This window comes from Eublepharis macularius, chromosome 3, assembly GCF_028583425.1.
Source record: "Eublepharis macularius isolate TG4126 chromosome 3, MPM_Emac_v1.0, whole genome shotgun sequence".
Lineage (NCBI taxonomy): Eukaryota > Metazoa > Chordata > Lepidosauria > Squamata > Eublepharidae > Eublepharis > Eublepharis macularius.
The window spans coordinates 94,607,208-94,633,831 of record NC_072792.1 but is presented as its reverse complement, the minus strand read 5'-3'; the positions used below and the strand labels follow the sequence as shown (position 1 = coordinate 94,633,831).

Sequence of the window (26,624 nt, the reverse complement as noted above, 5' to 3'; positions counted from 1 at the left end):
TTAAACTTTGGATTCATTCTCTAAGTTGGCCACATCACCATTCCTTTCAGTTTGTTCTTCAGGATTCTTGGCTTCCTCTTCATTATCCATTTCAGCATGCTGGTCTAGTTGGCTGGACACAGACCAAGTGAGGGGTAATTCTGCTCGACTGGCCATTTCTGCCAGTTCTTTAGCACTATAAGATGGTGTGTTGGTTTCATAAGTTTCATGGAAGTTATTGTAATCAACTTCATAAAATCCATCCTCTAATGTGAGAACGGGGGTAAAACGATAGCCCCATAGGATCTCACTTGTAACATAAGAACTTCGGGCTTGGCATGTCATTCCTGTGAAGAGGAAGGAAAAAAATTAGAAGCATTGAGGGCTCCCAATGATGTTGCATATTATTACTGATTGTATATTGAAATGGTTGACAGGCACACTGGTAAACAAGTAAAAATATTGCTATACCAAAGACCTCTTACTATGCAAGGATTAACACTCAGCATACAATTTAGAAGGCTAACTTGGTTTGATCCTTCCTTTTTTATTATTTAAAGATAGTATTTCAAATTCTGTTAGCTGCATTTTTTTCTCAGTTCAGTTCAGTCCATAATTTTCAAGCTGTGCATTTGAAAACAATTTGTGAATATTTTAGATTCGGCAGAATATTATTTTTTACTATTAAAATAATTTACATACATCAATTCAGAAAATAACATGATACTTCTAAAAGAAGCGCCATCATTCCAATTTTACATTACAGCAAGGAAAATGAACACACAATCGAGAACACATGAAGCAGCCTTTTATGGAGTCAGACCTTTGTTCTGCTCCAATTGGCAGTGGCTCTCCAGGATCTCAGGCAGAGATCTTTTGCATTGCCTATGGACTGACCCCAGGACCTTATGCATGCCCTTGTTAAGCAGATTCTCTATCATTGGCTCCTCCTCTTTATTAGAAAAGGTTCTATCAAGTTTTACAAAATTTAAATGAGCATTCCAATATCCAGTAAAGGCCAGTTTTGTGCTAATGAGCCCAACCACTTCTTTACTAGACTAGTGTGGAACTTATCAGAGTTTATCCATTTCTGCCACGTCCAATACTCTATGAAGCCATATCTAAATCACCTGAACAGAAGGCTTCTTCCAATGCCTGGCAAAACTATTATGAGATACCATGCAAAGATTAATTGTCAACAGTTTTGTAGAAAATTGACAAAAACGAAGGCCTGAGGACTTAGTTTAATTTAAAGAAACTAGGAGCTTATGTACTACCCCTCCGCCCATCCTAGGCTGTCACTTCCTTTCCTCATCATGTTTTGTTATTGCCATGTTGAGCACCATTTCCCTCACAGGTGAAGACTGAGGAAAAGACTGAGCAGTTCTGCTCTCTCTTCATCAGCTTTTCATCACCAGTAATGCATATATTGCATAAAGAACACTTTTGTCCATCTAACACCAAAGGTTTCCATGTAGAGATTGATCATATAATCAGATGGGGACCTAAGGCTGCTAAAACAGCATGCATGACTTTAAGGTATAGGAACCCAGGTTCCACTCATTTCTTTCCCTGGTAATCAGTTTACCAATGCCAAACACATTTTTCAATATGCTGACATTTACTTATATTATATACTGATTATTGTTTTTATTTTATGGAAGCTTCCTCAAGAGCATTGTTCCAGAACTGTAGGATATAAGTAAAAATACTCCCTGGTGCACCAATTTTATTGTATGATTTTTAGATTTCTATCCTATGCTGAAGCCTGAGGACAAATATACATTTTATTCAAAAGTATTATTTGTTCCTGCTTCTGAATACTTGCTGTTATAAAATTACTTGAGGAAGAGTAATTAAGAAATGATCCATCACATATTTCTTATACCCGAAGGATAATAGTACTGTATCTGTTAACGGACAGCCAACCTAGATTTTCAGAATTGCACAGCTTCAGATACTACATTGAGAAGATTTTGAGGGCATTGCATGGCAACATCAACTTTCTTTTTGTGTTTATTTTTTTCCTCAGAATTAAAAATAAATCTTGGTAATCATATTTTTCTCCAGATCTCAGTCTATATTCCCAGTACTATGCTGTTCCTGGCCTTTCCTAAGCTTCTGAGTCTTTTGTAAATCCCTGGGGTTTCTTTTAACTTGTAAAATCTAGTTCTTAAGTAATACTTTGGATCCCTTTCTGATTCTAGGAAAACTGATTCCAAGTGATCAGCCATGCAATTCCTGGGCCACCAATTCCTGAAATGTAAGCTACCAAAAATGAATCTGAGACACACTAATGTGCAATGTGGGATTTTCAGGTAGGTCGTATTAACTTATTTTTAGTGTGTGTGCAATTTTTTATGTTTGTTCTTTTTAATTTCTGTTTAGAATTATTCATTTTACTTTTGGTTTTGCATTGTTTATCTTGTTGGATCCCACAATGCAAACTTCACAGATCTTTCCATTGTTCCCCTCCTGCCCAGCAGTCCTGAGATCTAAAAACCATGAGAGTATGGAGGCAGCTGTGGGGAGGGAGAAGGGGGGGGGGAACCACTCTCTCCTTTTTCTTCTGCCAGCAGCAGATAATGGGAGGCTGAAGGGGGGCCCACTTGTCTGTGGCTTTGACCTTGAGTGTGTCTTGAGCATAGAGATCTGAAGTCCTCTAATCTATAGTTTAGTGCCTGGGCAAGCCCCCTTGTACAAGGCCTGATCTAGGGTCCAGGGCCCACTGGTAGAGGTAGAGGATGAGGGAGATTTTTTTTTTAATGGCCATTGGGCTGATGTCTTGACACCACTTTGGAGGTGGGTGCCATAGGGTTTTTGGCTATGCCTAGATATTATTGACATCACTCTCTGGAAAACCTCAGAAGTGACAACAGCCTTTCTAGGAATATCCAAAAATCCTGTGGTTTTACCATAGAAGTTCCAGCAATTGTTAGAGAAGCATGAGGTGATGTCAATTCCAGATTTTCCTGAAAGTGGTGGAACACCATTGTTGACTGCTACCTCTCATTTCCTCATGGCTCCCTTGTCTCTTTCTGGTTACCAGGCTGGGCCTGGCAACTCTACCTGAATCCCAAGTTATACCATCCAACAAGTTTCCCTGTCAATCTATACAGTGAGGTTGTTCTGTCTATGTGATGATTGTTTGAAAACTTATATGATATGGCTAAGAAAAATCTATGTTATGTTCTGATTTTTCTGGCTATTTTAATGCCACCCACCTCACCCCTGAAGGTGGAGGCATGGGCAGCAGGGCTTGAGAGGCAGATTTTAACTGGGTGTAGGACAATAATGGATGAGACTGTCTTTCCATTAAATGACTGAGAGTGAAAAACCTGAAACTGAATTTTGACAAGATAGAGATAATGCTATTTGGGAAGGCTAAGGTCTTGAAGGACATTCTTCTTCTCACTTTAGTTGGGGTTCAGCTGACCCTTGCTGACTTGGTTAAGAGCCTAGGGGATATACTGGATCCAGTAATACCTCTGAAGAAGCAAGTTAATACAGCTAAACAAAACACTTACTTCCAACTTTGTCAAGCATGCAAAATGATCCCCTACCTTGAGTTGGCCCATCTGGCCACCTGGATCCAAGCCACAGTAAAAGCAATACTAGACTGTTGTAATGTAGTATACATGGGTCTGCCCTTGAAATCAGCTTGGAGACTCCAGCTGGTACAGAATGCAGCCGCCTTCCCTCAGGGGGTGGGGGGTCTGGCCATTCGCCGGCGGCACCCCCCATGTGCCTGCCCACCAGGCCGAAAAGGAGCATGCTGGTATTCCCAGCGATGTAGGAATGTGGGTACTGGTGGTGGCTGCTGGGCCTGGGGGGCACAGGGAGGTGGCGTCAAGCCGCCTCCCCTCAGGGGGCGGGGGGGGGTCCTGGCCACTCGCTGGCAGCTCCCCTCATGTGCCCGTCCGCCAGGCTGAAAAGGAGTGCGCTGGTATTCCCAGCAATGTAGGAATGTGGGTATTGGTGGTGGCTGCTGGGCCTGGCGGGCATGGGGAGGCGTCGTCGATCCGCTTCCCCTTGGGGTGGGGGGTCTGGCTGCTTGCCAGTGGCACCCCCCATGTGCCTGCCCACCAGGCCAAGGAGGAGCATGCTGGTCTTCCCAGCATGGGTGGGAGATGACATGACATTCGGATGGGGGCCTGATCCCCCAGAAACTGTGGGTCCTCACCACGGGGTCCCACTAAGGAAAATTTCAACAGCAGCCGACAGTACCCACCTTCCTGCCTTGCTGGAAAGGATGGGAGGGAGAGGACATGTCATCATGAGGAGGGGGAGGGGGAAGATCCCTCAGCAACTGCGGGTCCTCACCCGAGGGTCCCACTGAGGAACAGTGTGGCAGCGGCAGCCAACAGCTCCCACATTACTGCCTTGCCGGAAAGGATGGGAGGGAGAGGACATGTCATCATGAGGAGGGGGAGGAGGAAGATCCCTCAGCAACTGCGGGTCCTCACCTCGGGGTCCCACTGAGGAAAATTTCGACAGCAGCCAACAGTACCCACCTTCCTGCCTTGCCGGAAAGGATGGGAGGGAGAGGGCCTGTCATGTGAGGGGTAAGTGGGAAGATCCCCCCGCAACCGCCAGGCCAAAGAGGAGTGTGCTGGTATTCCTGGAATGGGTGGGAGAGGACATGACATTTGGAAGGGGGCCTGATCCCCCAGCCACCATGGGCCCTCACTCGAGGGTCCCACTGAGGAACAGTGCAGTGGCGGCAGCCAACAGTACCCACCTTCCTGCCTTGACGGAAAGGACAGGAGTTGCAGGACACATTCCCACCCAGCTGAAAGGGGTCCAGTCAGTCCCATTGACAGGGGAGCCACCACGTTGTCAACCAACTGTATCCCTATACAATACAATCAACTGAGATCACAACCGAGCTGTGTAACCAAGGAGGGAGCAGTAACAGGATAGTCCCTCGTGAAGCAGGGGCTGACCTGATCCACCGTCCTGCCTTTGCGGAAAGCAGGGGATAGGCAGGACAGGAGACATTGTTTGGACGGGTCAGAGTGGTTCCTGAGAGGGGGAGATGGAAATGTGGCAGCAGCAGCAGCTGACATAGGCCACCTTCCTACCTTTGCGGGAAGGACATGAGTCAAGTGACCCATTCCCCCCTGCTGAGAGGGCTCAGCGTTTGTGATAGATGGGGGCACCGTGCGGCTAAACTATATGTGAAACAGTTCTTGAGCTGCTGCACAAGTGCCCAAAGGCACTTCAGCATCACCCACCTTCCTGCCTTGCCGGAAAGGATAGGAGGGAGAGGACCTGTCATGTGGGGGGTAAGTGGGAAGATCCCCCCACAACCGCCAGGCCAAAGAGGAGCATGCTGGTATTCCTAGTGTGGGAGGGAGAGGACGTGTCATTCGGACCAGGGGCCTGATCACCCAGCCACCGCGGGTCCTCACCTGAGGGTCCCACTGAGGAACAGTGAGGTAGCAGCTGCCTCTTGAGCCATCAGCCTCAAGGTTCTAAGTGGTGCTGTCCTAGACCCCGAGGGGACAACCTCCACGAGTGCAGCCTGCCGGAGCACTCTGCTCCCACCAGCATCACCCTCAGGGCAAAGTGACCCTCCCACTGACCCCTGCTCAGAAGAGCTGGTGGCCCCCTTTCTTCCCCCAATGGATGTTTCACTGGGTGAGGAGGGAGACAGGCTCGGGTGGTGCCTCTTCAGGTGCCGAGTCAGGGCCATCGAAGACAGGTGCTTCGAGTTTTTGCCCCTGCACACCAGGACATCACAGGCACGGCACCGCACCACACGGGGGTCAACAGGAAGGGCCCGAAAGTGCCTCCATACGGAGACGTTGAAACATCGACCGCTAACTGTCCCAGGGGAAGGAGGATGAACGGTTACAGGCTGTGCTGTGGGGCTGGACATGGACGACGGGGTGAGGGGTGGACTGCAGGCGGGGACACCACCAAGAGTTTGGGATGGGGACAGGAGGGATCTTTCATAACACACATACCATTCCTCCAGGGATCCATCGTCCACCCACCCCTCCTCAAAATGTTGAGAGAGATTCTCTCCCCCCTGCGCAAAGACCTCTTTGGCCTCCTCCACAGCCCACACAGGTGAATTGAGGGGAGCAGGAGGACTCTCTGCGGCCCCCAAGCCACACCCAATACTGCTTTCCACAACTGAACCAGGAGGACTGCCATCGCACTTCACCCCACAACCACCCTTGGCGGCCAACACAAGAGGAAGACTCATTGTGCCACCAAACTAGAATTAAGGGGGACACGAATGGAGATGACTCTGTGTGCCCTCCGCTGTGGTGCCCATTGAGCTTGGCCCCAGGGCCTGGCAGCAGCCCTGGAACCAGAGGCTGAGGCTAGAGCCCTAGCCCAGCACACCAAGATGCCTGATCACCAGATCAGACACTGGAAATAATACTGTGAGCCCTCAGCCCAGGTACCCACTGAGCTTGGCCCCAGAGCCAGGCAGCAGCCCTAGCACCAGAGGGAGGGAGGGACTACAGCCCTAGCCCACCACTCTCACAGACCTGACCTGATCAGGTACTGATTAATAATAATCAATGTGAGCCCTCAGCTGAGGTGCCCACTGAGCTTGGCACCAGGGCCTGGCACCAGAGGGAGGGAGGGACTAGAGCCCTAGCCCACCACTCCCACAGACCTGACCCAATCAGGCACTGATTAATAATAATCAATGTGAGCCCTCAGCCAAGGTGCCCACTGAGCTTGGCCCCAGGGCTTGGTAGCAGCCCTGGCACCAGAGGGAGGGAGGGACTAGAGCTCTAGCCCACCACTCCCACAGACCTGAACAGATCAGGCACTAAATACTGTATGAGCCCTCAGCTGAGGTGCCCACTGAGCTTGGACCCAGATCCTGGCAGCAGCACTGGAACCCGATGCTGGGGCTACAGCCGTAGCCCAGCACACCAAGATGCCTAGACAGAACAGGCACAGAGACTAAGAATAATAATAGTAATTATAAGAATCATAATTAAAATGATAATGATTGTAAATGATAATAATAAGAATTATTTGGTGAGACCTCAGCCCAGGTGCCCACTGAGCTTGGCCCCAGGGTCTGGCAACAGCCCTGGCACCAGAGGGAGGGAGGGAAGGAGGGAGGGAGGGATAAGAGCCCTAGCCCATCACTCCCACAGACCTGAACTGATCAGGAACTAATGTGAGCCCTCAGCCGAGGTACCCACTGAGCTTGGCCCCAGGGCCTGGCAGCAGCCCTGGCACCAGAGGGAGGGAGGAACTAGAGCCCTAGCTCACCACTCCCACAGATCTGAACAGATCAGGCACTTATGTGAGCCCTCAGCCAAGGTGCCCACCGAGCTTGGCCCCAGGCCCTGGCAGCAGCCCTGGCACCAGAGAGAAGGAGGGACTAGAGCCCTAGCCCACCACTCCCACAGACCTGACCCGATCAGGCACTGATCAATAATCAATGTGAGCCCTCAGCCGAGGTGCCCACTGAGCTTGGCCCCAGAGCCAGGCAGCAGCCCTGGAACCAGAGGAGATAGATCCCTATCCCCCAAATCGAAGCTAAATTATACTCTCAGTTTCTCTCCCCAAAGGCTAGCAAGTGGCAAGCAAGAGCTCTGTCCCACTCCACTGCTTGCTGAAAGTGAAACCCAGCCTGGGAGCCCACGGCTATTTATAAGCACAGGTCCCATTGAGCAACGCAGGAGGTCTGTGTTTGGCTGTCAGAGCTGCCTATCAGGGTTTGCAGGGATGAGATTGGAGTGCCCATGGCTACAGGACACCCCCTTCCCCCTCCCTCCCCTGGCTGTCTTCTCCCAACTTGTAACCGCTTTGCAGCTCCGTGGTTGGAAGGAAGACCTGCCGATCAAGATAAGCTGGGCTTCCATTCGGGTTTCCAGGGCAACAGAAGAAGCGCAGAAAGAGTTCAGGCATTCCCCCAGCTCCGTTGCCAGGGGAATTGATTGCTGGCGCCTGACTGTCTGGCTTCCCGAACTGCAGCCGAACGCACTGAACCAGGCCTCTTCCGAATGCTGGTTCATTGGCTGTGGACAATCACGAACCGCTGGATCGCGATTGCACAATCGCCATTTTTGTGGATTTTTTGAAGTTCGTAATGCGGTTCGTGCCCATCTCTACTAGTAATACTTAGTGTGTGTGCCAGGGTTGAACTTCAGATTTACTCAGAGTCAAAATCCGATTTTTTTGTGCGTGTGGGGGACAATTATTTTCCTGAGCCCAGTGTAAATGTGGCTAGTGTGTGTGTTTGTGTGTGTGAGAGAGTGAGTGTGAGTGAATGAGTTAAAAAGCTGACTTCTACTTGGAGATTGTTTTCTGTGGTTTCCTTAATGTTTCTCCATTCTCTGCCAAAATGGAACACCTTACAACCCAACAGTGTTGTTTGTGGTGGCAACACAAGCAAGCAATTACATAGTTTCTTTTTCAGTGCTTTTATTACAGTTGCCAAAGCACATTTAATTTGGGATGTGTTGATATAAGGCTGGCATACGCAACCCAGGGCTGAACTTGTCTATTTTTCATTATCCCGACGTTATCCTGTCACTGCTATCTGAAAATAATAGAGTTGCAAGCTTTAATCAATTGATTGATGTAGTTAACTGACTACAGCATTGTTCTTTGATTAAAAATTCCTTTCTGGGATTGAAAACAAGCGATTTCATACATTATGAAGGGAAGCTGCCAATCATTATTACAGATGAATCCCAATCTCTTCATTTTTGGATTACCAGTGAACATCCTTAACAGTTAGAATAATTATGAATATTTTGTGATATCATGACTGCATAGTTAATGGCTAGTACGTACTCATAAGTAGATAGGTGAGAGATTTCTTTGCTTATGTATCTGATTTTGCTTAATGTTGGTGTTTGATTGTAGATTATGAATATGATGCTTGCAGCACTTCAGGATCCCTTTTCAAGATTCTTCGTTTGTTAATAAGTTACCAAAAGATAATGAGGTTTTGGATCTTAGTTTAAGTTTGGCCAAAATAGTTACTTAGTATTCTCTGAGATCACTTTAGTCTCTTCCACTGCTTAATGAAATGGGCTGATTATCATACAATGAAAATTACCTTTGTCATATGAAGGGAGGAGAAGGGAATTTAACTGTCAGCAGTGAGTAGACAATTAGCAGACAGCAGAGAGCCTGAGGGACAGTTAAGACATTGTTGCAAGAGAATAAGTGGGAAATGATGGATAGATCAAACTATAATAAGCATATGGTGAAACTGAACAACAAATTACCACAAGATGCCAACATGCAACATGCAAAGATTAAATCAACAGAGCCATGAAAGCAGCTCTTCTTAGGTTGATGGATACAGTTTTCTATACTTTTGCTTGCAAAGAAAAAAAATCAGTACATTTCAGTTACAAAAAGATTGTTAATGACAGCTCTATTTGCCTAAAATTTATTAGCAACTCTTGTGGATATTTGCTTTTATAACAGCATCTCAGGTACGTGGGCTTAGAAGAGTATATAGAGTATATTAGTTGGAAAGCAGACATCAAGACAGGTGATGGCTTCTTGTTGATTTATTTCATATTGCACACAATTTGAGTATGTTGATTCAAAGTTCTGGAGAGGCAGAAGTAATCAGACTTGGAATCTTGATAAAAACAAGAACTTTTCAAAGCATGTAAGTTCTTACATTATCTTCAGCGGTACTGTTATTTCTATGGTAGAGTTATTGCTACACTACTACTGGTATTGTTTGAATAGTAGTGATTGCATAGAAGAGATTGCAGTGTGCAAGATATATGCAAGTGAAGTAATTGTGTCTTAGGCTCAACCTGTGTGGTTTCTGCAAGCTGCTGGACATTAACACCATAAGGTAATATGTATCACTTCTAAGTTCTAGCTACAGACACCCATGGTTATTTTTGTCAAAAGAGTTGCATTCTACTGAAATTGTAGAACACTTTTGTAGCTTTTGAAACCATTTATCATGAAATAATCAGGTCATTTCTAGCAAAGTTGAAAAGAACAATGATGGACATTTTCTCTTCTTCCCATGACCTTCTCTGTGAGATTTAACAGGAACCTATTCAGTCCTTCTTCCATGTGTGGCCACAGGGTTATAGTGACATATAATGTTAAGGACTAAGGATACACAACAATTTTCATTCTGTAGTCTTGGTGCATGTTCATTGTTGGGCCATGACTGAGGACAAGACAGAAGTATCAGAATTTAAGTAAGACTAAAGTAATGATACTAACCTGTTGTGGTCGTGGTGGTTAAGAACACTAATTTTTTGGGTGCTTGCTATTCAGATTTGTACAAGTGGGGTGCTTCTGGATCCAGTATTGTACCTTGAAAGTGGTGAGAAGCAGAGATGGGCACGAACCGGAAAAAACCCGAACCATGTGGTTCGTGGTTCATCACATTTCACGAACCACGAACTTTCATAAACCTACCCAGGTTCACGAACCAGTTCATTTTGGTTCATGAAAATGTCACTTCTGGGCCAGCAAATCACCCAGGTCAGCAGAAGGTCAACAGGAAGTCCACCCTCTGTTGCCTAGGAAACTGATTGATCAGCACCAGGCTGTCTGCGGAGATGAACTGAAAAATGAACCAAATGAACCAGCCTAAAGTTTGTGGCAGTTCGTCAGAAATGGGATCTGATGAACCACTGGTTCATGAACCACGAACCAGCTTGGTTCGTTACGAATTTTGGTTCATATTTCAATTCTTGCCCATCTCTAGTGAGAAGTACTTCTCATCAACTCCACTTAATGAGAAGACATAGCACTTTAAAATAGATTTTCATAATCTGACTTTTCATGAACCTCAAGGCCAAGGCCTGTAGAACTACCTATGAGGTTTGGCTACTGCCCTATGTAAGTGACCTGCATCATGATGGGGGGGGGTGTCACTGTGAAACTCTTTTCTTCAGAAAACTATAAAAAAGAAAGTCTGAGAATTTTATAGAAGCACATTAAGACTTTTCCATTTGGGATGGCTTTTATAGGCTGGCTGGATTTATATACGCTTGGAAAAATGTAATGGATTTTTTTTATTTATATACAAAACTCGAATTTAACTTCCCCCAAATTAATTGCTTTAATTTGGAATGGCATATAAATAAATCTGTTGCTGCAGCACAGATTTAAATAAATCAAATAGTAACAGAGAAGACACAATGCCCCAGTAACACTGTGCATGAGTTGGTTGAAATGTAAAGCAAATGGATATACAAGAAGTTATTTCACTGACAGACTATATGTAGACATAATTATGCTCAACTTCTCTCAGCTAGATCTTTAGAGCCTGACATTAACTGCAAATGCATTCACATACATTCTCATTCTCTCTCATACACAGATACTTGCTCTATAGATTCTTATAAAATTGACACACACCCCCCGCCAAAAAAAACCCCAAATCAAAATCCTTAATAAAAGTTGGGGAAGTTGTATCCTAGTATACCAATGTAATCAATGTTCAAGAAAGTTTAGATAATAGAAAGTGAAGTTCTACATATTTATATGTAGCTTCCTGTAAATAAAGATTGTCATGCAGTAGGAACATTTATGTAGTTCATAAATAAAAAAAGAAGCTTGTCCTCAGAAGTGTGTGTGTTTGTGTGCGCATGCACACATGCCTGTGTAGAGGATGGGTTCTACATGCTTATGTTCTAATCTGTGCAACACCCACACATTGTTCCAAGTATGTGGAATTTAACAACTTTAAAATTGTTCATTTTCAGTTATTGCAGAAAAATATAACACTTTCTTAAACGAGCAGAGGAGACAGTGTCATTGAAGTTGAGCCAGTTATGTGGGTGTAAGATGATTACTATGGATGTGATGTAGGAGGAAAAGGAATACTATACTTTAAAAAAAGAAAGATATGTATTTCTAACAGAATTAACATTCTTTCTCAGAAAGGCTTCTTATTAGAAAGGTATCAACAATAGTAAATCTAAAGCTTAATTTATTGTCACATTACAATCTGGGAGCCTAGTTATAGTAGGGAAAATAAAAATGGTAGCCAAAAGTTACCAAATCAGGACAAAAACAATGTAGACATAGGTGTTTGTTTTGCAAAACTACAAATCTGTTGAAAGACTATGAAGCTGTATAGATTTCTACCCATCTATAGATGTGTAGGAGAGAGCCATGTAGAACTAACAGATGTTTCTTGATTATAGATGATGGTGCACAAATTCTAGCCATCTTCCACATAAGCTAGGAAGGTGGAACCTGCCATATTTATGTTATGTTTGCAATTACTAATAGGGAATATTTGAAATCCTAGAATTTTTAATCCTGAGGGGTGTGGGCAAATGAGTCCTTCAAAATATTTTTTTCTAAGCTTTACTTTAGAAGCTTTTCAACGTTAATAAAAACCTAGGAGATGTATATTTTCTAAAGATTAGAGCTTCTGCTTCTTGGACTGGGGGAAATGGTTGCATTTAAAAATTATTTTTGCCAGGATTTGCAATGGGAATTTCAGTGCCCTGTGTATGAAAGATTATTTTTGATTATCCAAAAATTTAGAGACATTCTTTAAAAACAGTTCCAAAGATAAAATAATTTCTCCAAAGCAGGGAAACAACAATAAGGAACAACAATAAGTATCAGACATGGAATATTTCAAGGTGATTCCCTGTTACATTTATTGTTTGCAATTGCCATGATACTGTTAACAATTATACTGAATAAAACATACTGTGGATATGAATACGATATATCAAAAGGAGCAGGGAAAAAATCTCATTTACTATATATGGATGACCTTAAAATATAAGTAAAATCTGAAGAGGAAATCAAGTTTCTGGTGCATACAGTTTGAATATTTAGCCAAAATATAGCTATGTACTTTGGAATTGAAAAATGTGCAATGTGATCAATAAAAGGAGGGAAGATTACTGAATCAGATGGAATACAACTTGAGAATGGAAATGGAATCAAAAGATTAGACTATGAAGAAAACTACAAATATTTGAGTATTTTGCAAGCTAATGATATTCAACTTACAATAGTGAGCATTTCCACCTGCCAGCTCCACCCCTGCCTGCTCACCGCTTTAAAAGAGACTGCAACTCATTGCTGCCTTTCTGCCTGGGGAGAACTGCTATGAAGGCTGAATGTTTTCACCTGTCAGCCCCACCCCTGTCTGCTCAATGCTTGAGAAAGGACTGCAACTCTACTTTGTGCTTGAGGAGGCAAAGCATTTTTTCTCTCAGTTGCTACCTGTAATAGAAATGCTAGTACTGTTTTGTTTTATTTGTGATTGGTCAATTAAGAGTTGCATTTTATAGGATGTTTATGCTTATTTTTGTTAACTGCCTTGAGTGTTCCTATTAAATGTTGTTGTAACCAGCCTGCTTGCAGGGAGGGAGGGCTATAAATCAAATGAATGAATGAATGAACGAATGAATGAAAAAGGAGAACATAAAAAGTGTTCAAAAAATAGTCAAAACTAAACGGTGGAAATACAATTCATGCTAAAAACACCTGGGCCATCCCAGTGATTTGATGCTGCTTTAGAATTGCAGATTGGAACAAGCTGAATTGGATGCATTAAATTGCAAAACAAAGAAAATCATGACAGCCAATCACACCTTACATCCTTGAAGCAACACAGACTAACTTTATTTGCTATGAAGTAATGGTGGCTGAGGAATGTTACAAATAAAATAGACAGTAGAAGATTTTTTTAAAAGGGTGTGAATGACTACACAAGAGCAAGAAAGAGAAGATGCTGGCCAAAGTTTACAGAAAAGGAATAAAGTTAATGGTACAAAAGATGAATATAGAAAAGAAATATTGAAAAAATGTATGGAGGCAAGGCAAAATAAACCACTGCATGGGCAATAAACAGAATACTGATAGTAAAGTTGATAAGAGTAACAGCTGGAAATGCAAAGGATATTGACAGAAGGACAGAAGGACTTACATTAGTTACATAAGAACAGGCATTAAGAATAAACCATTTGAAACCAAAAATTGAAAAGACCATGAATGACAGAAGTGTAGATTATATAATGAAATGGATGAAATAATTGACCATCTTATCAGTGCATGCAGTAAGATATCACAAACTATAAAAAGCACCATAATGTAGCTGTAATGCTGCAATGGATTTTTGCAAAAAGTACAAGCTACCGTCTTTGAAATAATGGTGGCAACATAAGCCCAATAAGTTTAAAATGATGAAGTTAAGATATTGTGGGATTTCAAAATCCAACATGATAAGAAGCTAAAACATAATACTCTGGATATTAGTGTGGTTGAAAGTAAGATCAAATTGACTGATGTGGCAATCCCAGGTAACAGCTGAATTGAGGAGAAAGACTGAAAAGATAACAAAATATCAAGATCTAAGATTTCAAGTTCAGCATCTCAGGAAGAAACATACAATGGTTATTCCAGTAGTGATAGTAACACTCGGTACTATTCCAAAAGTACTAACTAAACACCTAGGTAATATTGTCATAGACAGGATGACAACTGGCCGGTTGCAAATAGCTGCACTACTTGGAACATTCCACATACTAAGGCAATATCTCACTTACTCCCAGATTCTTGGATAAAATCCAATTCTGTGAGGGACCGAAAATTCCATCTGGTAGACTGTGGAAAATAAAGATAACAACAACAACAACAACAACAACAACAGTAGTAGTAGTAGTAGTGATATCAAGTCACAACTAACTCATGGTGATCCCAGGACCATGGAGTTTTCAAGGCAAGAGATAAGCAGAGGTGGCTCTGTAGCAACTCGCATCTTCCTTGGTGGTTTTCCATTCAAGTACTAACTGGCCAACCCTGCTCAGTTTCAAACTCTAACAAGATCAGCTGAGTCATAGGTATTCTGGCTGCTGAAGTGAAAATACAAGAATGATACAGGAACAAATAGATTATAAAACTGAACCAGATGACTTTTATGTCGTCCTCTCTAAAACATTTTTCTCTACTGAAATGGCGTTTTATTTTCTGGTCCAGCTTTGGGTGATTTGCATTTCACATCCACAGAGATCTGAATGGCGTAAATGTATACCAGACTTGCTAGAATTAAAAACATTGTATGAAATTAAATTATGTTAAGTGGAAAATTTTAAAACTTTTTAAAAAAATTTGGTCAAATCTAAATAAAACTTTAGCATCTGTTGTTATGTGTCGGGAAAAGCTCTGAACCAAGTTTCTGTCACAGTCACTCAAAATTTCTTTCTTGCTATGTCTCTTAAATAACTCTATCTTTTACCTACAATAAAAAACACTTGAAAGAAGTTGTCAAAAAATGAGTTCCACTCATCTTTGAAATGTGCTTGGAAAAAAAATAGCACAGCCTAATAACACTGAGGACAAAAAAATGGTCAGGGGAGGTGTTGTGGCTCAGTGGTATAACATCTGCTGTGCATACACAAGGTCCAGTCCACAGAATCTCCGTTTAAAAGGACCAGGTAGTAGGAGATGTGAAAGATCTAAGACCTTGGAGTGTCAGAGCACTCAATGTAGATCTTGAAAGATCAATGACATGACACAGTATTAGGCAAGCCCATCAGTTATCATAAGTTGCCCCAGTGGGGCAAAGAGCAGCCCCTAAAGCTATTTCAGGTCAGAAAAATGGCATGGAGAGGAGACCATGGCCCACATGCACCTGGAAATTAAGTTCTGAGCACAGAACTCCCAGGGCATGTCTGGTTAACAGGATTGGGACATGAGCACTTTCTAATGTGTGAATTTGTCCCTATAATCTTAATAAGATACGATAGATGAATGAAAATATCTTTGGCATTAGTTGTTGTTAGAGAAATATATTCTACTCAACACTTTTATCTTTCAAAAATTAGAACTATACAAGTGGAAAATCTGCAAGGACTTACAGGGGCATATCACCCCTCCCTCACTGCTATTTTCTCTTTCCTTTCCCTGAAAGCACCCATAGCCTGTCCCCCTTTCCAGCTTCCTTCTCTCTTTCCCACCCACTTGCCAATATACCTTTATCTGCCTCCAATCTTCATCTTTCCACCCTTTTCTTCCTGCGACAGCCTCTACCTGGGAAACTATGGGCCAATTGCATGAGGCCAGCTACTAGGCGAGGCCTAATTGCATGGTGGGGAACCTGCAAGGACTTGTGGATGGGACCTCATTTTCCCCTGCATCATCTTCCGCAAACTATTTCCTCTTTCCGTCACCCTGGCAACCCTCATCCTGGCAAACCTCACTTTCCTCTGCTTCCTCCTCTCCTTCCCAACCACTAACCAACCTATCTTCTATCTGCTCCCCATCTTCAGCTATATTTGTATTATTAATTTACTTCATTTATTAGTTATTTTTATTTATTATTTTTATTTATTTATTTATTTACTTCATTTATTTACTTCATTCATCTTTCTCCACAATAGAGACCCAAAGCCACTTACAGCACTCTACCCCCACTCTCCTCCTAACAACCCTGTGAGGTAAGTTAGGCTGACAAGAGAGGAACACATAAGGACTTTCAGGAGGCACCCAATGTTCTCCTCCCCCACTATTTCCTTTCCCCCTTCCCTGAAAGCACCATAACCTCTCTCCTGTTTTTGCTTCCTTCTCTCCTTTCCATCTACCAGTCAAACATGAAAAAGCCTGTATTTGTTCCTTGGTCTGCTGATCTACCTGATCTCTTTGGTGGAACGGTGGGGGGCAAAGAAAATCTAATAGAGTAGTTAATATTAGTTGGAGATGGGCAATTATTAGGAGGATCATATACATATCCCAAGTATGTACAAGTACAGAGATGGTATGGAATTTAGTACTAGGCACAGAATGTATCATGTTTAGACTCTGTACTCATTTTAACGAAGAACTACATTTCTAGTTTATATAGTTTTGTATGGTGGTGGTGGAGAGCGCCGTCAAGTCAGCTAATTTATGGCGACCCCTGGTGGGGTTTTCATCACAAGAAACTAACAAAGTTGGTTTTGCCATTGCCTACCTCTGCAACCCTGGTCTTCGTTGGAGGTCTCCCATCCAACTACTAACCAAAACCTACCCTGCTTATCTTCTGAGATCTGATGAGATGAGACTCACCTGGGCTATCCACATCAGGGCATAGCTTTGCATATAGACATGAAAACTGTGGGCAATGTCTGTTCAATCCCCCCAAAAGAAAGATATCCAATTGTTGGAGTGGAGGTGGAGTGCTTTGGGGCCTAGTATAGCTTTCTAGGTCCATTCCATACCAAAAACAGAATAAATCGGGCAAATGTCTGAAAATTTGTTTAACATGTATAATCTATACATATTACAGAATTCATCTTTTCTTGTTTGGATAATCTTTACAAGTGAAATTTAGTAGCAGGTGTGTTGTCAGACTCTGATTATGAGGAATAAATACAGCTATACATCAGCACACAGTCAAAAGAACAATAATAAATCAGTCAACAGATCAGTAGTTATGAGCTGGACCTGTTTTGTAAAGCAGTAATCTTGCTGATAGTCTAATTTATTATCTAAATAACATCCTGTGTGAACAGTTTACTGCTTTTCAAATACATTTTCCACAGCTGGTGAGCATGCTTTTGTGTAACCCTTCAATAAATACTACTCTTGATCTGCTCATCTATTGGAAACAAATGAAATTATGAACAGATTGAGATTATTAGCTGTAAAAAAGTAAAAAAAATCCATACAGCTTATTGTAAAATGAATTTCCAGCAGGGTCATGTTCACACAAACACCTTTTTTACACATTGCATCAGTAAAAAACAGGGCCTTAAATGGTCATAGTGTGAAGTTCAAGCCCATTGGATTTGTTGAAAGTGAAGTGTGAGGGTCATGAGCTCATCATGACTAATATAGGTTCAGTAACTTTAGAATAAAGTTGCTTTGAAGAAGGGATGAGTAGACATCACTGAGAGAGTGTGCCATAGTGGGATGGAGGAACTAGGCAGGTATATAATGGAGCTAATTGGCTGGGGAGGCTCCCAAGATCTAATAAGGTGTGAGCATGTGATTTCATAATACCTGAGGAATGCTGTAGCACACATTACATTTTGCTAGGTGTATGCTTAAAAATGCGCTTGTGAATTTGAAATGAGTTTTCAAACAGGAGTATCATGCAGATATATCAAGCTGGGAGCAGTGCTTGCTTGCATCACTGGTTGTATAGATACTTGGTAGGTTGCCCAGTTTACCATCTTCTTTGGCCAGTCACTGTCTCTGACACACTTTTTGGCTGTGGGCCTTTATGCAGTGGAATAAATTATGTAATGCTGCATTCTTAGTAAGGAAGCAAGTAAGTCTCACTGGACTCAGAACCAGATAGCAAGAATAGATTTAACTCCGTTTGAGGACAACTGGGGGATTATTTCCTTGCATGGACTCCCCACATATAACAAATAAATTCTATTCATTATTCCAGATGCGCAGGAATGAAATGGTAGTATTCTTTGTATGTGTATTATTTTAATGAAGCAAAGTTTATCTGAGCTGTAAACTAGAGATGGGCATGAACAGGGAAAAAACCTGAACACAACGTTCGTTGTTCGTTGCCATCCATGAACAGGGATTCACGAACATCGACGGACATGACATGTTCATGAACATGTTCATAGTTGGAGGTTCGTGGGAGCCAGAATGGCCCCCTTGGGAGCTATTCTGTACTGGTTATTAACTGTAAATAAATCTGATTGATTGATTGATTGCCCCCTTGGGACTTAGCTGAACTTGAGCTTGGGAAAGGGGAGTCCATGGGTCTCCCCCTTTCATGTCATTTTCTCTTCACAGTGGCAAAAACTGGACTGTCTGCTGGAAGCTACTTTGAGGGGTTACAAACTGACCTTCTCAATGTCCAATACCCAGCAACTTTGCAGGGGACATAGTCCTCACTGTCCTCTGAAGACCCTCCAAGTTTCAGAGAGATTGCACCCCGGGAAAGGCATGATCCATGGGTCCCTCCCTTTCCTGTCATTTTCTTTTCACAGTGGAAAAAACTAGACTGTCTTCTGGAAACTACTTTGAGGGGTTACAAGCCAGAAGGAAAGCCAGAAGGAGTTCAGACAGAGTTCAGACAGTCCATGCCTATGTTGCCAGGGCAATTGATTGAAAGGCGCCAGACTGTCTTGCTTTATGAACGGCTGACGAACACCAGGAAGAGGTCTTGGAACGAACACATGTTCGCTGGGAACAGGGCCTCACAAACAGCTTGCTCGCAAACAGCAGATTGGGCTGTTCGTTGCTTTTTTTTATTCATATTGCTGTTTGAGCCCATCTCTACTATAAACTTGGTTTTTACACAAGTCTAGCCAGCACTGTGAACCAGTTTATTGTGGACTTAAGTTTGTAAAAGACTCAGCAAGGAACTCTTTCCCCATTATCATTTTAACTGGTTGTAATAATCAAAAAACCATCTCTGAGAGTTACATTTACAATAGTCGTTTATTTCTTTTCAGCATTCTGAAAGCAACAAGCATTTGCAATATAGCAGTCTTTATGGGCCATGCATAGCATGCTCCATCTTGGACTTTTAAAAAGTATTTTCTGAGTAACCCTCCTTTTATTATGAACACACCTGGGCTTTGCCATTGTTATCCTGTGTTCTGCCTTTATGCATTTTTAATGAACTGCACTTCTTTATAACCAATGCTTCTTCATGTTTTTTTTCCAGAAAGAACAGTTTAAAGTGGCCCTATTTTTGCATTTTTGGCCATCAGCATGTTCTAGACTGATGTCTCACTGCATGGCTTTGATCATATTTGTTTTCGTTCATGGTTAAGAATGTATTTCTCTGATATAATCAGCAGGCTGCATTGCTAATCAAAACTAGAGTGTTTGGGATGGGGTGGAGAGTTAGCTCAATTTGTCCTGAGGAGAAAGATGTCAATCTGAAACAAATATTCTCTTTCTCTTTCACTGTGCTTGCTAGAATTCTTTTATGCCATGTAACGGAGGCATGATACATATTTGATGTGGCAGTCAAAAAAAGTTGTCTACCTCATAGCTAAAAGAGAAGGGTCAACAAATGTAAAGTTTTATAATCTTTTGTGGACTTGCAAACAGTTTCCCCTTCACTTTAGCACTTTTTGTTATCTTTGGTGTAAGTGGTATCCATCTAGTCCCTCCTGTTTAAAAATAGGACTATCTACTTTTTCATCCCATTCCCAAGGATCAGCCAACATAATTCAGATGACAATGTGCTACAGGTAGAGCGAGAGAAGATGTGTACTGAAAAAAGTTTGATAGATGTGTTAGATTAAAACCTTATGCAGAGTTTTATTGGTCCATCCAGTACAGTAGTGTGTTTTTAAACTAACAATGGGTAGTGTTTAGGTAGAAGTCTTTTCTGGCCTGGCTACCTTAGATCTTTTGACTTGCAGATCCTGAAGATTACCAAACTTAGGGATTTCTTTAGCTATGACATAAATAACTAAATATGAAAATATCAAAAAATGCAATACCCTATTTGAAATATTAAAACTAAAATTAATTATTGAATTTATCTGAGTAGACAATTAAACAGAATGTGCTTTAAATTCTAAAATTAGTAACACTGTTTGTTCCTGTAGCAAACATTTTCTGTGATAAAAAGAGAAATGAAAGGAATGGGTTTCCATGGAAGAACGGCAACTGGTGAAGCATCAGCAATGATTTAGCATAGCACAGCATTTCTCAAAAGCATGAAACAGACTTCCCAGGAAATTGCAGTCATCAGTAGATGCTCAGTCACAGTTCCCTACTCTCTCCTATAATGTGTCCTTACTGGGCAATAAACCAGAGCATCCACCTGTGATGTGTGGACCTTAGTTCTTAGGAAGAAATTAGTAACCTATTTTCCACCATTCTCCAAGTCTTTTTACTTTTTACTTCAGGTTGCACAGTGCCACTTACAACCATCTCCATCTTATTACCTTGAATCTCTTTGCATTCTAACTCAAATCACAAGAATGAATGTTCAGAGATTAAACTTTTGCATTTAGTTTTGGAAGGTTTGGTGAGATCCACTGTGACAAAGTTTGAGACCTCTTGGTTTAGCCACACTTGAACTATATTTTCATTTGTTATGATTTACTTCTTTAACCACAGAAATCTCTTTTAAAAATTAAAATGTTTACATTACAGAAAATGTGAAAATGAGAAAAATTACCTGTTGCTTCCACCATTCCTTCTAGGATTACAACTATTTCTAATTCCTCTTTGGGCAGCTGGGCTTTGGAAATCTCCCAGAAAGGACTCTGTTGGTTTATTTCATGGCTGATGATCAGTGGCGAAACCAAAAAGAGACGATCATCTCCTGTGTAATAACCTACATTGATATCTGTCTGGTTAAGTGGTATAAATTCCCCCTCCTTTGTCTGTTTAGACTTGATCAGCTTGGCTCGTATTGATGCCTCCACAATGTGTGAATTCCTGAGGTCCCCAACTCGGAACATCAGGCACAGCTTTCCATCTCGCATGGATATGACCGCATTGGTAGAAAACACCAAAGTTTCTGCCCTCTTCTTGGGCTGAGATATTTTCACAAACATGCAGCCAACCATGAAAGCATTAACAATAGATCCTAAAACAGACTGAACTAGAAGCAGAATAATTCCTTCAGGACACTTGTCTGTGATGACCCTGTAACCATATCCAATGGTGGTTTCTGTCTCTATGGAGAATAGAAAGGCTGAAACAAAACCATTGAGGTTACTGACACACGGGGTCCATTTCATATCCCCTATATGTTCCATGTCTCCTCGGATGTAAGCAATTAACCACCAGATGAATCCAAAGAATAGCCAAGTCACAGTGTAAACCATGACAAAAATCAAAAGGTTGAATCTCCACTTGAGGTCTACCAAAGTAGTGAAGATATCGGTCAGATAACGATAAGTCTCTCTCACATTTCCATGATGGACATTGCATTTTCCATCTTTCCTCACATACCTCTGGATTTTTCTCTTGGTACATTCTTTGCTTAAGTGCTTTGGCAGATCTTCTCTGGCTTGTTTGGGCAACTTAGGTGGATGAATTGTAACAGGGCTCTCTACGTCCTGCTCCATTGAGTCTCTCTCCAGCACATGAGCTGACATTAAAGAAGAGAACAATAGACTGATTAAAACAACAGCTATAACACTTACTATATCAACAGCATGAAACAACAAATGGTACTCTCAATCACAATCATGCATTAAACAAAGGATTGGATCCAACTGGCTTTTCCACTGGTTAAGATGTCCCCTATGACTGTCAAAAAGACTCTAATTTAGATCATGGGAACTGGCATGGACAAAAACCATGTGGGATGGTGGCTATAGTAAGAAAGAGAATTGAATGAGATTGAAAGAAAAAGCTGGCTTGATCCAACACATTGCTTTTAATCTCCTTTCATGAAAGTAAATTTACTTATCAATAGAAGAAACTCATCCTAGCCACATTAATAGTTGCATTATATAGAATATTTTCAAATATATCTATATACTCTCATTTTTCCTTTTATAAATGAATGCTATTTTTATGAACCTTTTGAATATAGCATCTGTATAAATGAGCAGAAAGGGGCTGAAGGCTCTTAAGAAAATCAGAGAGAGAGGATGTTAAAGTAGTTTTTGATTCTACTTATTCGAATTTCTAATTTAAAATTCAACTGCCAATTTTAAATTAACATCCTCTCTGAGACTTGTGAATCCATAGACTAAAACTATGTATTAACTGTATAGTACCAGTAATTAATACCATTCTCAATGTAAACTAATGTTTAGATTGAAATTCTATAATTAACGTAATGCACACAGTGTTGGAACCAGCTTCACATAGTTTATCAACATGATTGAGGTGGACCTGGAAATCTGTTCACGTTGTCTCCAATCTTTTTTCATTATTCAACTCTCACATCTGGTTTGACCCTAAATATGTGTGCACATGTTGCTGACTATCACTTTGTTGAGGCAAAATCTGGGCATCTTCCTTGATCTGTGTGCAGCAAAGTTTCCTGCTGTGTGTGTATGGGGGCAAAACTTCTTTCTCCCTTTTCCAGTCATGGTATTCTATCTTCCAGTAAATACAAGGAAAGCATTTGCCTCTAACCATTTCAGAGCAGGGTTGCTGCCTATCAGTACTATCCCCTTACAGACTCACCCTGCCTGCCTGTGGATACAACTGAGTTTGCACAGTAGTAGGCCAGCCCCAGCAAACAAAACTTTTGCTTATATAGAATTTATTGTATTTTATTTATTTTGTTCGGCTTATATCCCGCTCTTCCTGCTAACAGGCTCAGGGCGGCTTCCAACAAAACTATACAATTAAAACATACAATAAAAACCTCATAACCATATGTATCAGATAACATGGGGGAGAAAGAATGAAAAAAGTTGCTCCAAAGCCACTGAAGGATTGGTAGAAGCGGAGACCCCAGACTCACCTGGGGTCCTGTTTGCTGCCGGCAGCCGGGGGGAGCACGGGGGCCCGGGCCGGCCGCCATGTTCGAGGGCTCGCCCAGCATGCCTTGGGCGGGCCCTCGTCCAATCCGTTCAAACCCCGGCCGCCCAATCAGGAGCGGCCCGGGTGGTGGACGGGGGGGCGGGGCCTGACTGGCCGCGGGTTCCCCTCTGGTCCGGCAGTCGGGTATTTAACCCGCGGCCGGTGCCGCCCCCCCTCCACTTCGGCTCGGCGCGGCTCCAGGACACTTCGCGGCGAAGAGGCAGCGCGCGGAGAGGACGACGCGGCGAGAAGGCAGCGGAAGCCCGGGCGAAGCGAGGCCGTTCCGGCAGCCGGAGGGGTCTAGCTGAGCCCCTCGTGCTGTTGCACGGTGCCTGGACGGCGAGGCTTCGGGCCCGGCGGAAGACTAAGACTCCCGGCAGTGAGCCAAGTGCGGCGGAGGTCCAGGAGCGGCGAGCGGAGGCGGCGGCGACCTGCGGGCTCGGGGCTTGGCTGAGCCCGCGCTCCAAGGATCCGAGGGGGTCGGGCCGTTCTCCCCCCGCCCTCCTTTGAAGTCTTCCTCCCCACAGAAGGGAAAGGCGGCTAGGCGTGGGCCCGTTTGCCATGGCCCCTTCGAAGCGGGCTGCTACAAGCGGGGTGGGCCCCTCGGGGAAGGGGAAGGCCCCCGGTGGGAGGGGGACACGGGCAGCTCCGGAACGGGGGGCTGGCAAGGCAGCGAGGGGGGTTAAGAAACCAGCACGGAGCGCTGCACCCTCTCGTATGCCCTCTTCCCGGCCTTCATCCTCTGGGACGGGGGGGGGGGAATGGGAACCGGACGCCTGCCCAGCGCCAAGGCAGGAGAGCTGAGCTGTCTCGGCCGCCTCAGGTCCCTCAAGCAGCCACCGGGACCGGGAAGAAGGCGCAGAAGCAGGCCTCAACAGCTGGCCGGGGGCGGGCAAAAGCGGGCGCCGGGCAGGCGGCGGAGGGGGCCAACCCCAGCACACTGCAGAGCATCACCCGGGCCCTGGAGCTCCTCACAGCCCGGGTGGAGCACCTGGGGAACTCCGGGCCTGGGGCGGGTCAACCAGCCCCGGAGCCTGTCGAGGTCCCCCAGCGCGGAGCTCGCAGGAAAGCCAGTGGAGACAGGGCAAGGAAACAGGGCCGCAAAGAGCGCTCCCCCTCAACTTCTGACGAGTCGGGCAGCAGGGAGCGGCGGAGGGGACACAAGAGGAGGAGGACAGCAAAGAGGAGAGCCCATCGCCGGAACCAGGAGCAGTCAGACAGCGATGAGAGCTCAGGTGAGTCCTCTTCCTCCGAGGATGGGGCCCCAGGGGAAGAATACTGGGAGGTGGCAGCGGGTGTCCCTGGCCTCCCCTCATGGGCTCAACGTAGGAGGGCCAAGGTTCGTGGGGGGGAGGGCGATCCCCGGGCAGTCTGGGGCGAGGAGGAGCCCCTCCCTTCTCTGAGGGCTTCCTACACGGATGAGGAGGACCCCCCAGGAATTCACCTGTCCCGCAAGGTGAGGGAGCGAATTCTGGACGGATACTATGTCAACGTCCTGTCGCTGATTAGGCCAGAAGCCGAGGATGGGAGGTGCGCCCCAGCGACCAGGCGGGAAAAGCGCAGGGACAGGAAGGAGCCCATGGAGCGCACATTTGCGAACTGGTTGGAGGGCTTCACAGTCTACATGGGGGTAGTACAGGCGGCTTTTCCTGACCGGGGGTGGCACCTTACCAACCACTTGGGGAACGTCTTGCGAGCCCGGGCGTTGGCCGGCGACTCGGCAGCCCTGGATTATGACGAGGCCTTCCGGAAGAGGGCCTCCCACAATCCCAGGACCAGGTGGGACCTTATCAGCCAGAAGCTGTGGCTATGGCTGGTGGGGCCGCACATGAAGGGGAGGGGTGACCCTTCTCGGGGGGGGGGCGCTGGTTACCCAGGCGGGACAAGTCGCGGGGCCTTTGTTGGGAGTACAATCAGGGGAAGTGCCAGAGATCAAAATGCCGGTTCGAGCATAATTGTGATGCGTGCGGGGGGCCGCATTCCCGCCCGGCCTGCCCCCGGGGCGCGGCCAATGGGCAGCCCTTTCGAGGGGGCCGGTCCTCCAACGGCAATTCTCGCAGGGACGGGGGATCGGCCCAATCCACCCCCCAGGCAGCAGGCAACGGTAATTAGTTCGGCGCTGGGGCCCCTGGCCTTGGCTCGCACCCCGGTCCGGACCCAGGCCCTCTTGCCCCTCCTTGCTCGCTACCCTAACAGGGAGGGTGCCAAGTACTTGTGGGCGGGTTTTACGGCAGGCTTCCGCATCCCGTTCGCCGGTCCTCGCCTGGCCGCCAGCTCGGGCAATTTGAAATCGGCCAGGGAGCTCCCAGGGGTGGTGGCGGCAAAAATTGCAAAGGAGGTGGCAGCGGGCCGGGTAGCAGGTCCTTTCACCTCCCCTCCCCTGCCTAACCTCAGAGTCTCCCCGCTGGGGGTCGTCCCCAAGAAGGCCCCGGGGGAATACCGGTTGATACACCATCTCTCGTATCCCAAAGGCTCCTCGGTTAACGAGGCCATCCCCCCAGAGTTATGCTCGGTCAAGTACGCCTCCTTCGACCATGCAGTACGCCTCATCCGGTCCTGCGGGCCGGGGGCCCTTATGGCAAAATGTGACATCCAGTCTGCCTTCCGGCTGCTGCCGGTCCACCCGCAGGATCATTGCCTGCTGGGGTTCAAGTTCCAGGAGCAGTGGTATGTCGACAAGGCAATGCCCATGGGGTGCGCGGTAGCGTGTGCGGCCTTCGAGGCCTTCAGCACTTTTCTTGAGTGGGCCGCGAAGGAGCGCATGGGGTCCCCACTAATTACGCATTATTTAGATGACTTCCTGATAATGACCCCGCCTGATATGGCGTGTTGCACGGCCCGCCTTGGCACCTTTCAAGCTCTGGCAGAGGAGCTGGGGGTGCCATTGGCTCGGGAGAAGACAGAGGGTCCCGCCTCCCGCATCACGTTCCTGGGTATCGAGTTGGATTCGATTGCAGGGTTATCTCGGCTTCCTACCGATAAGCTTGCCCGCCTTCAGGAGCTCCTTTCCGGGGTCCTGTTGCGCAAAAAGTGCACCCTGCGGGAGTTGCAATCTATCATCGGTCACCTGAATTTTGCCTGCAGGGTGGTGTCCCCCGGGCGGGCCTTCTGCGCCCGCCTGGCCTGGGCCTGTCGGGGGGTGTCCGCCCCTCATCATCGCATCCGCCTAACAAGGGGTATCAAGGCGGACCTTCGGGTTTGGCTCAGTTTCCTGGGGGGGTTCAACGGGGTGTCCCTCTGGCAGGACCCTCTCTGTCCAGGGTCAGACC

At 45.0% G+C, this 26,624-nt stretch overlaps 1 protein-coding gene across 1 annotated transcript; it reads right to left on the bottom strand.

Moving 5' to 3' along the window:
• Nucleotides 1-21,968, bottom strand: KCNJ6 (potassium inwardly rectifying channel subfamily J member 6). Its single transcript, XM_054974409.1, has 2 exons — nt 21,041-21,968; nt 1-326 (listed from the first exon to the last, which is right to left on the bottom strand). Exons 1-2 carry the CDS (start codon nt 21,966-21,968, stop codon nt 1-3), a joined length of 1,254 nt encoding a protein of 417 aa, XP_054830384.1.
• Nucleotides 21,969-26,624: the final 4,656 nt, after the last annotated feature.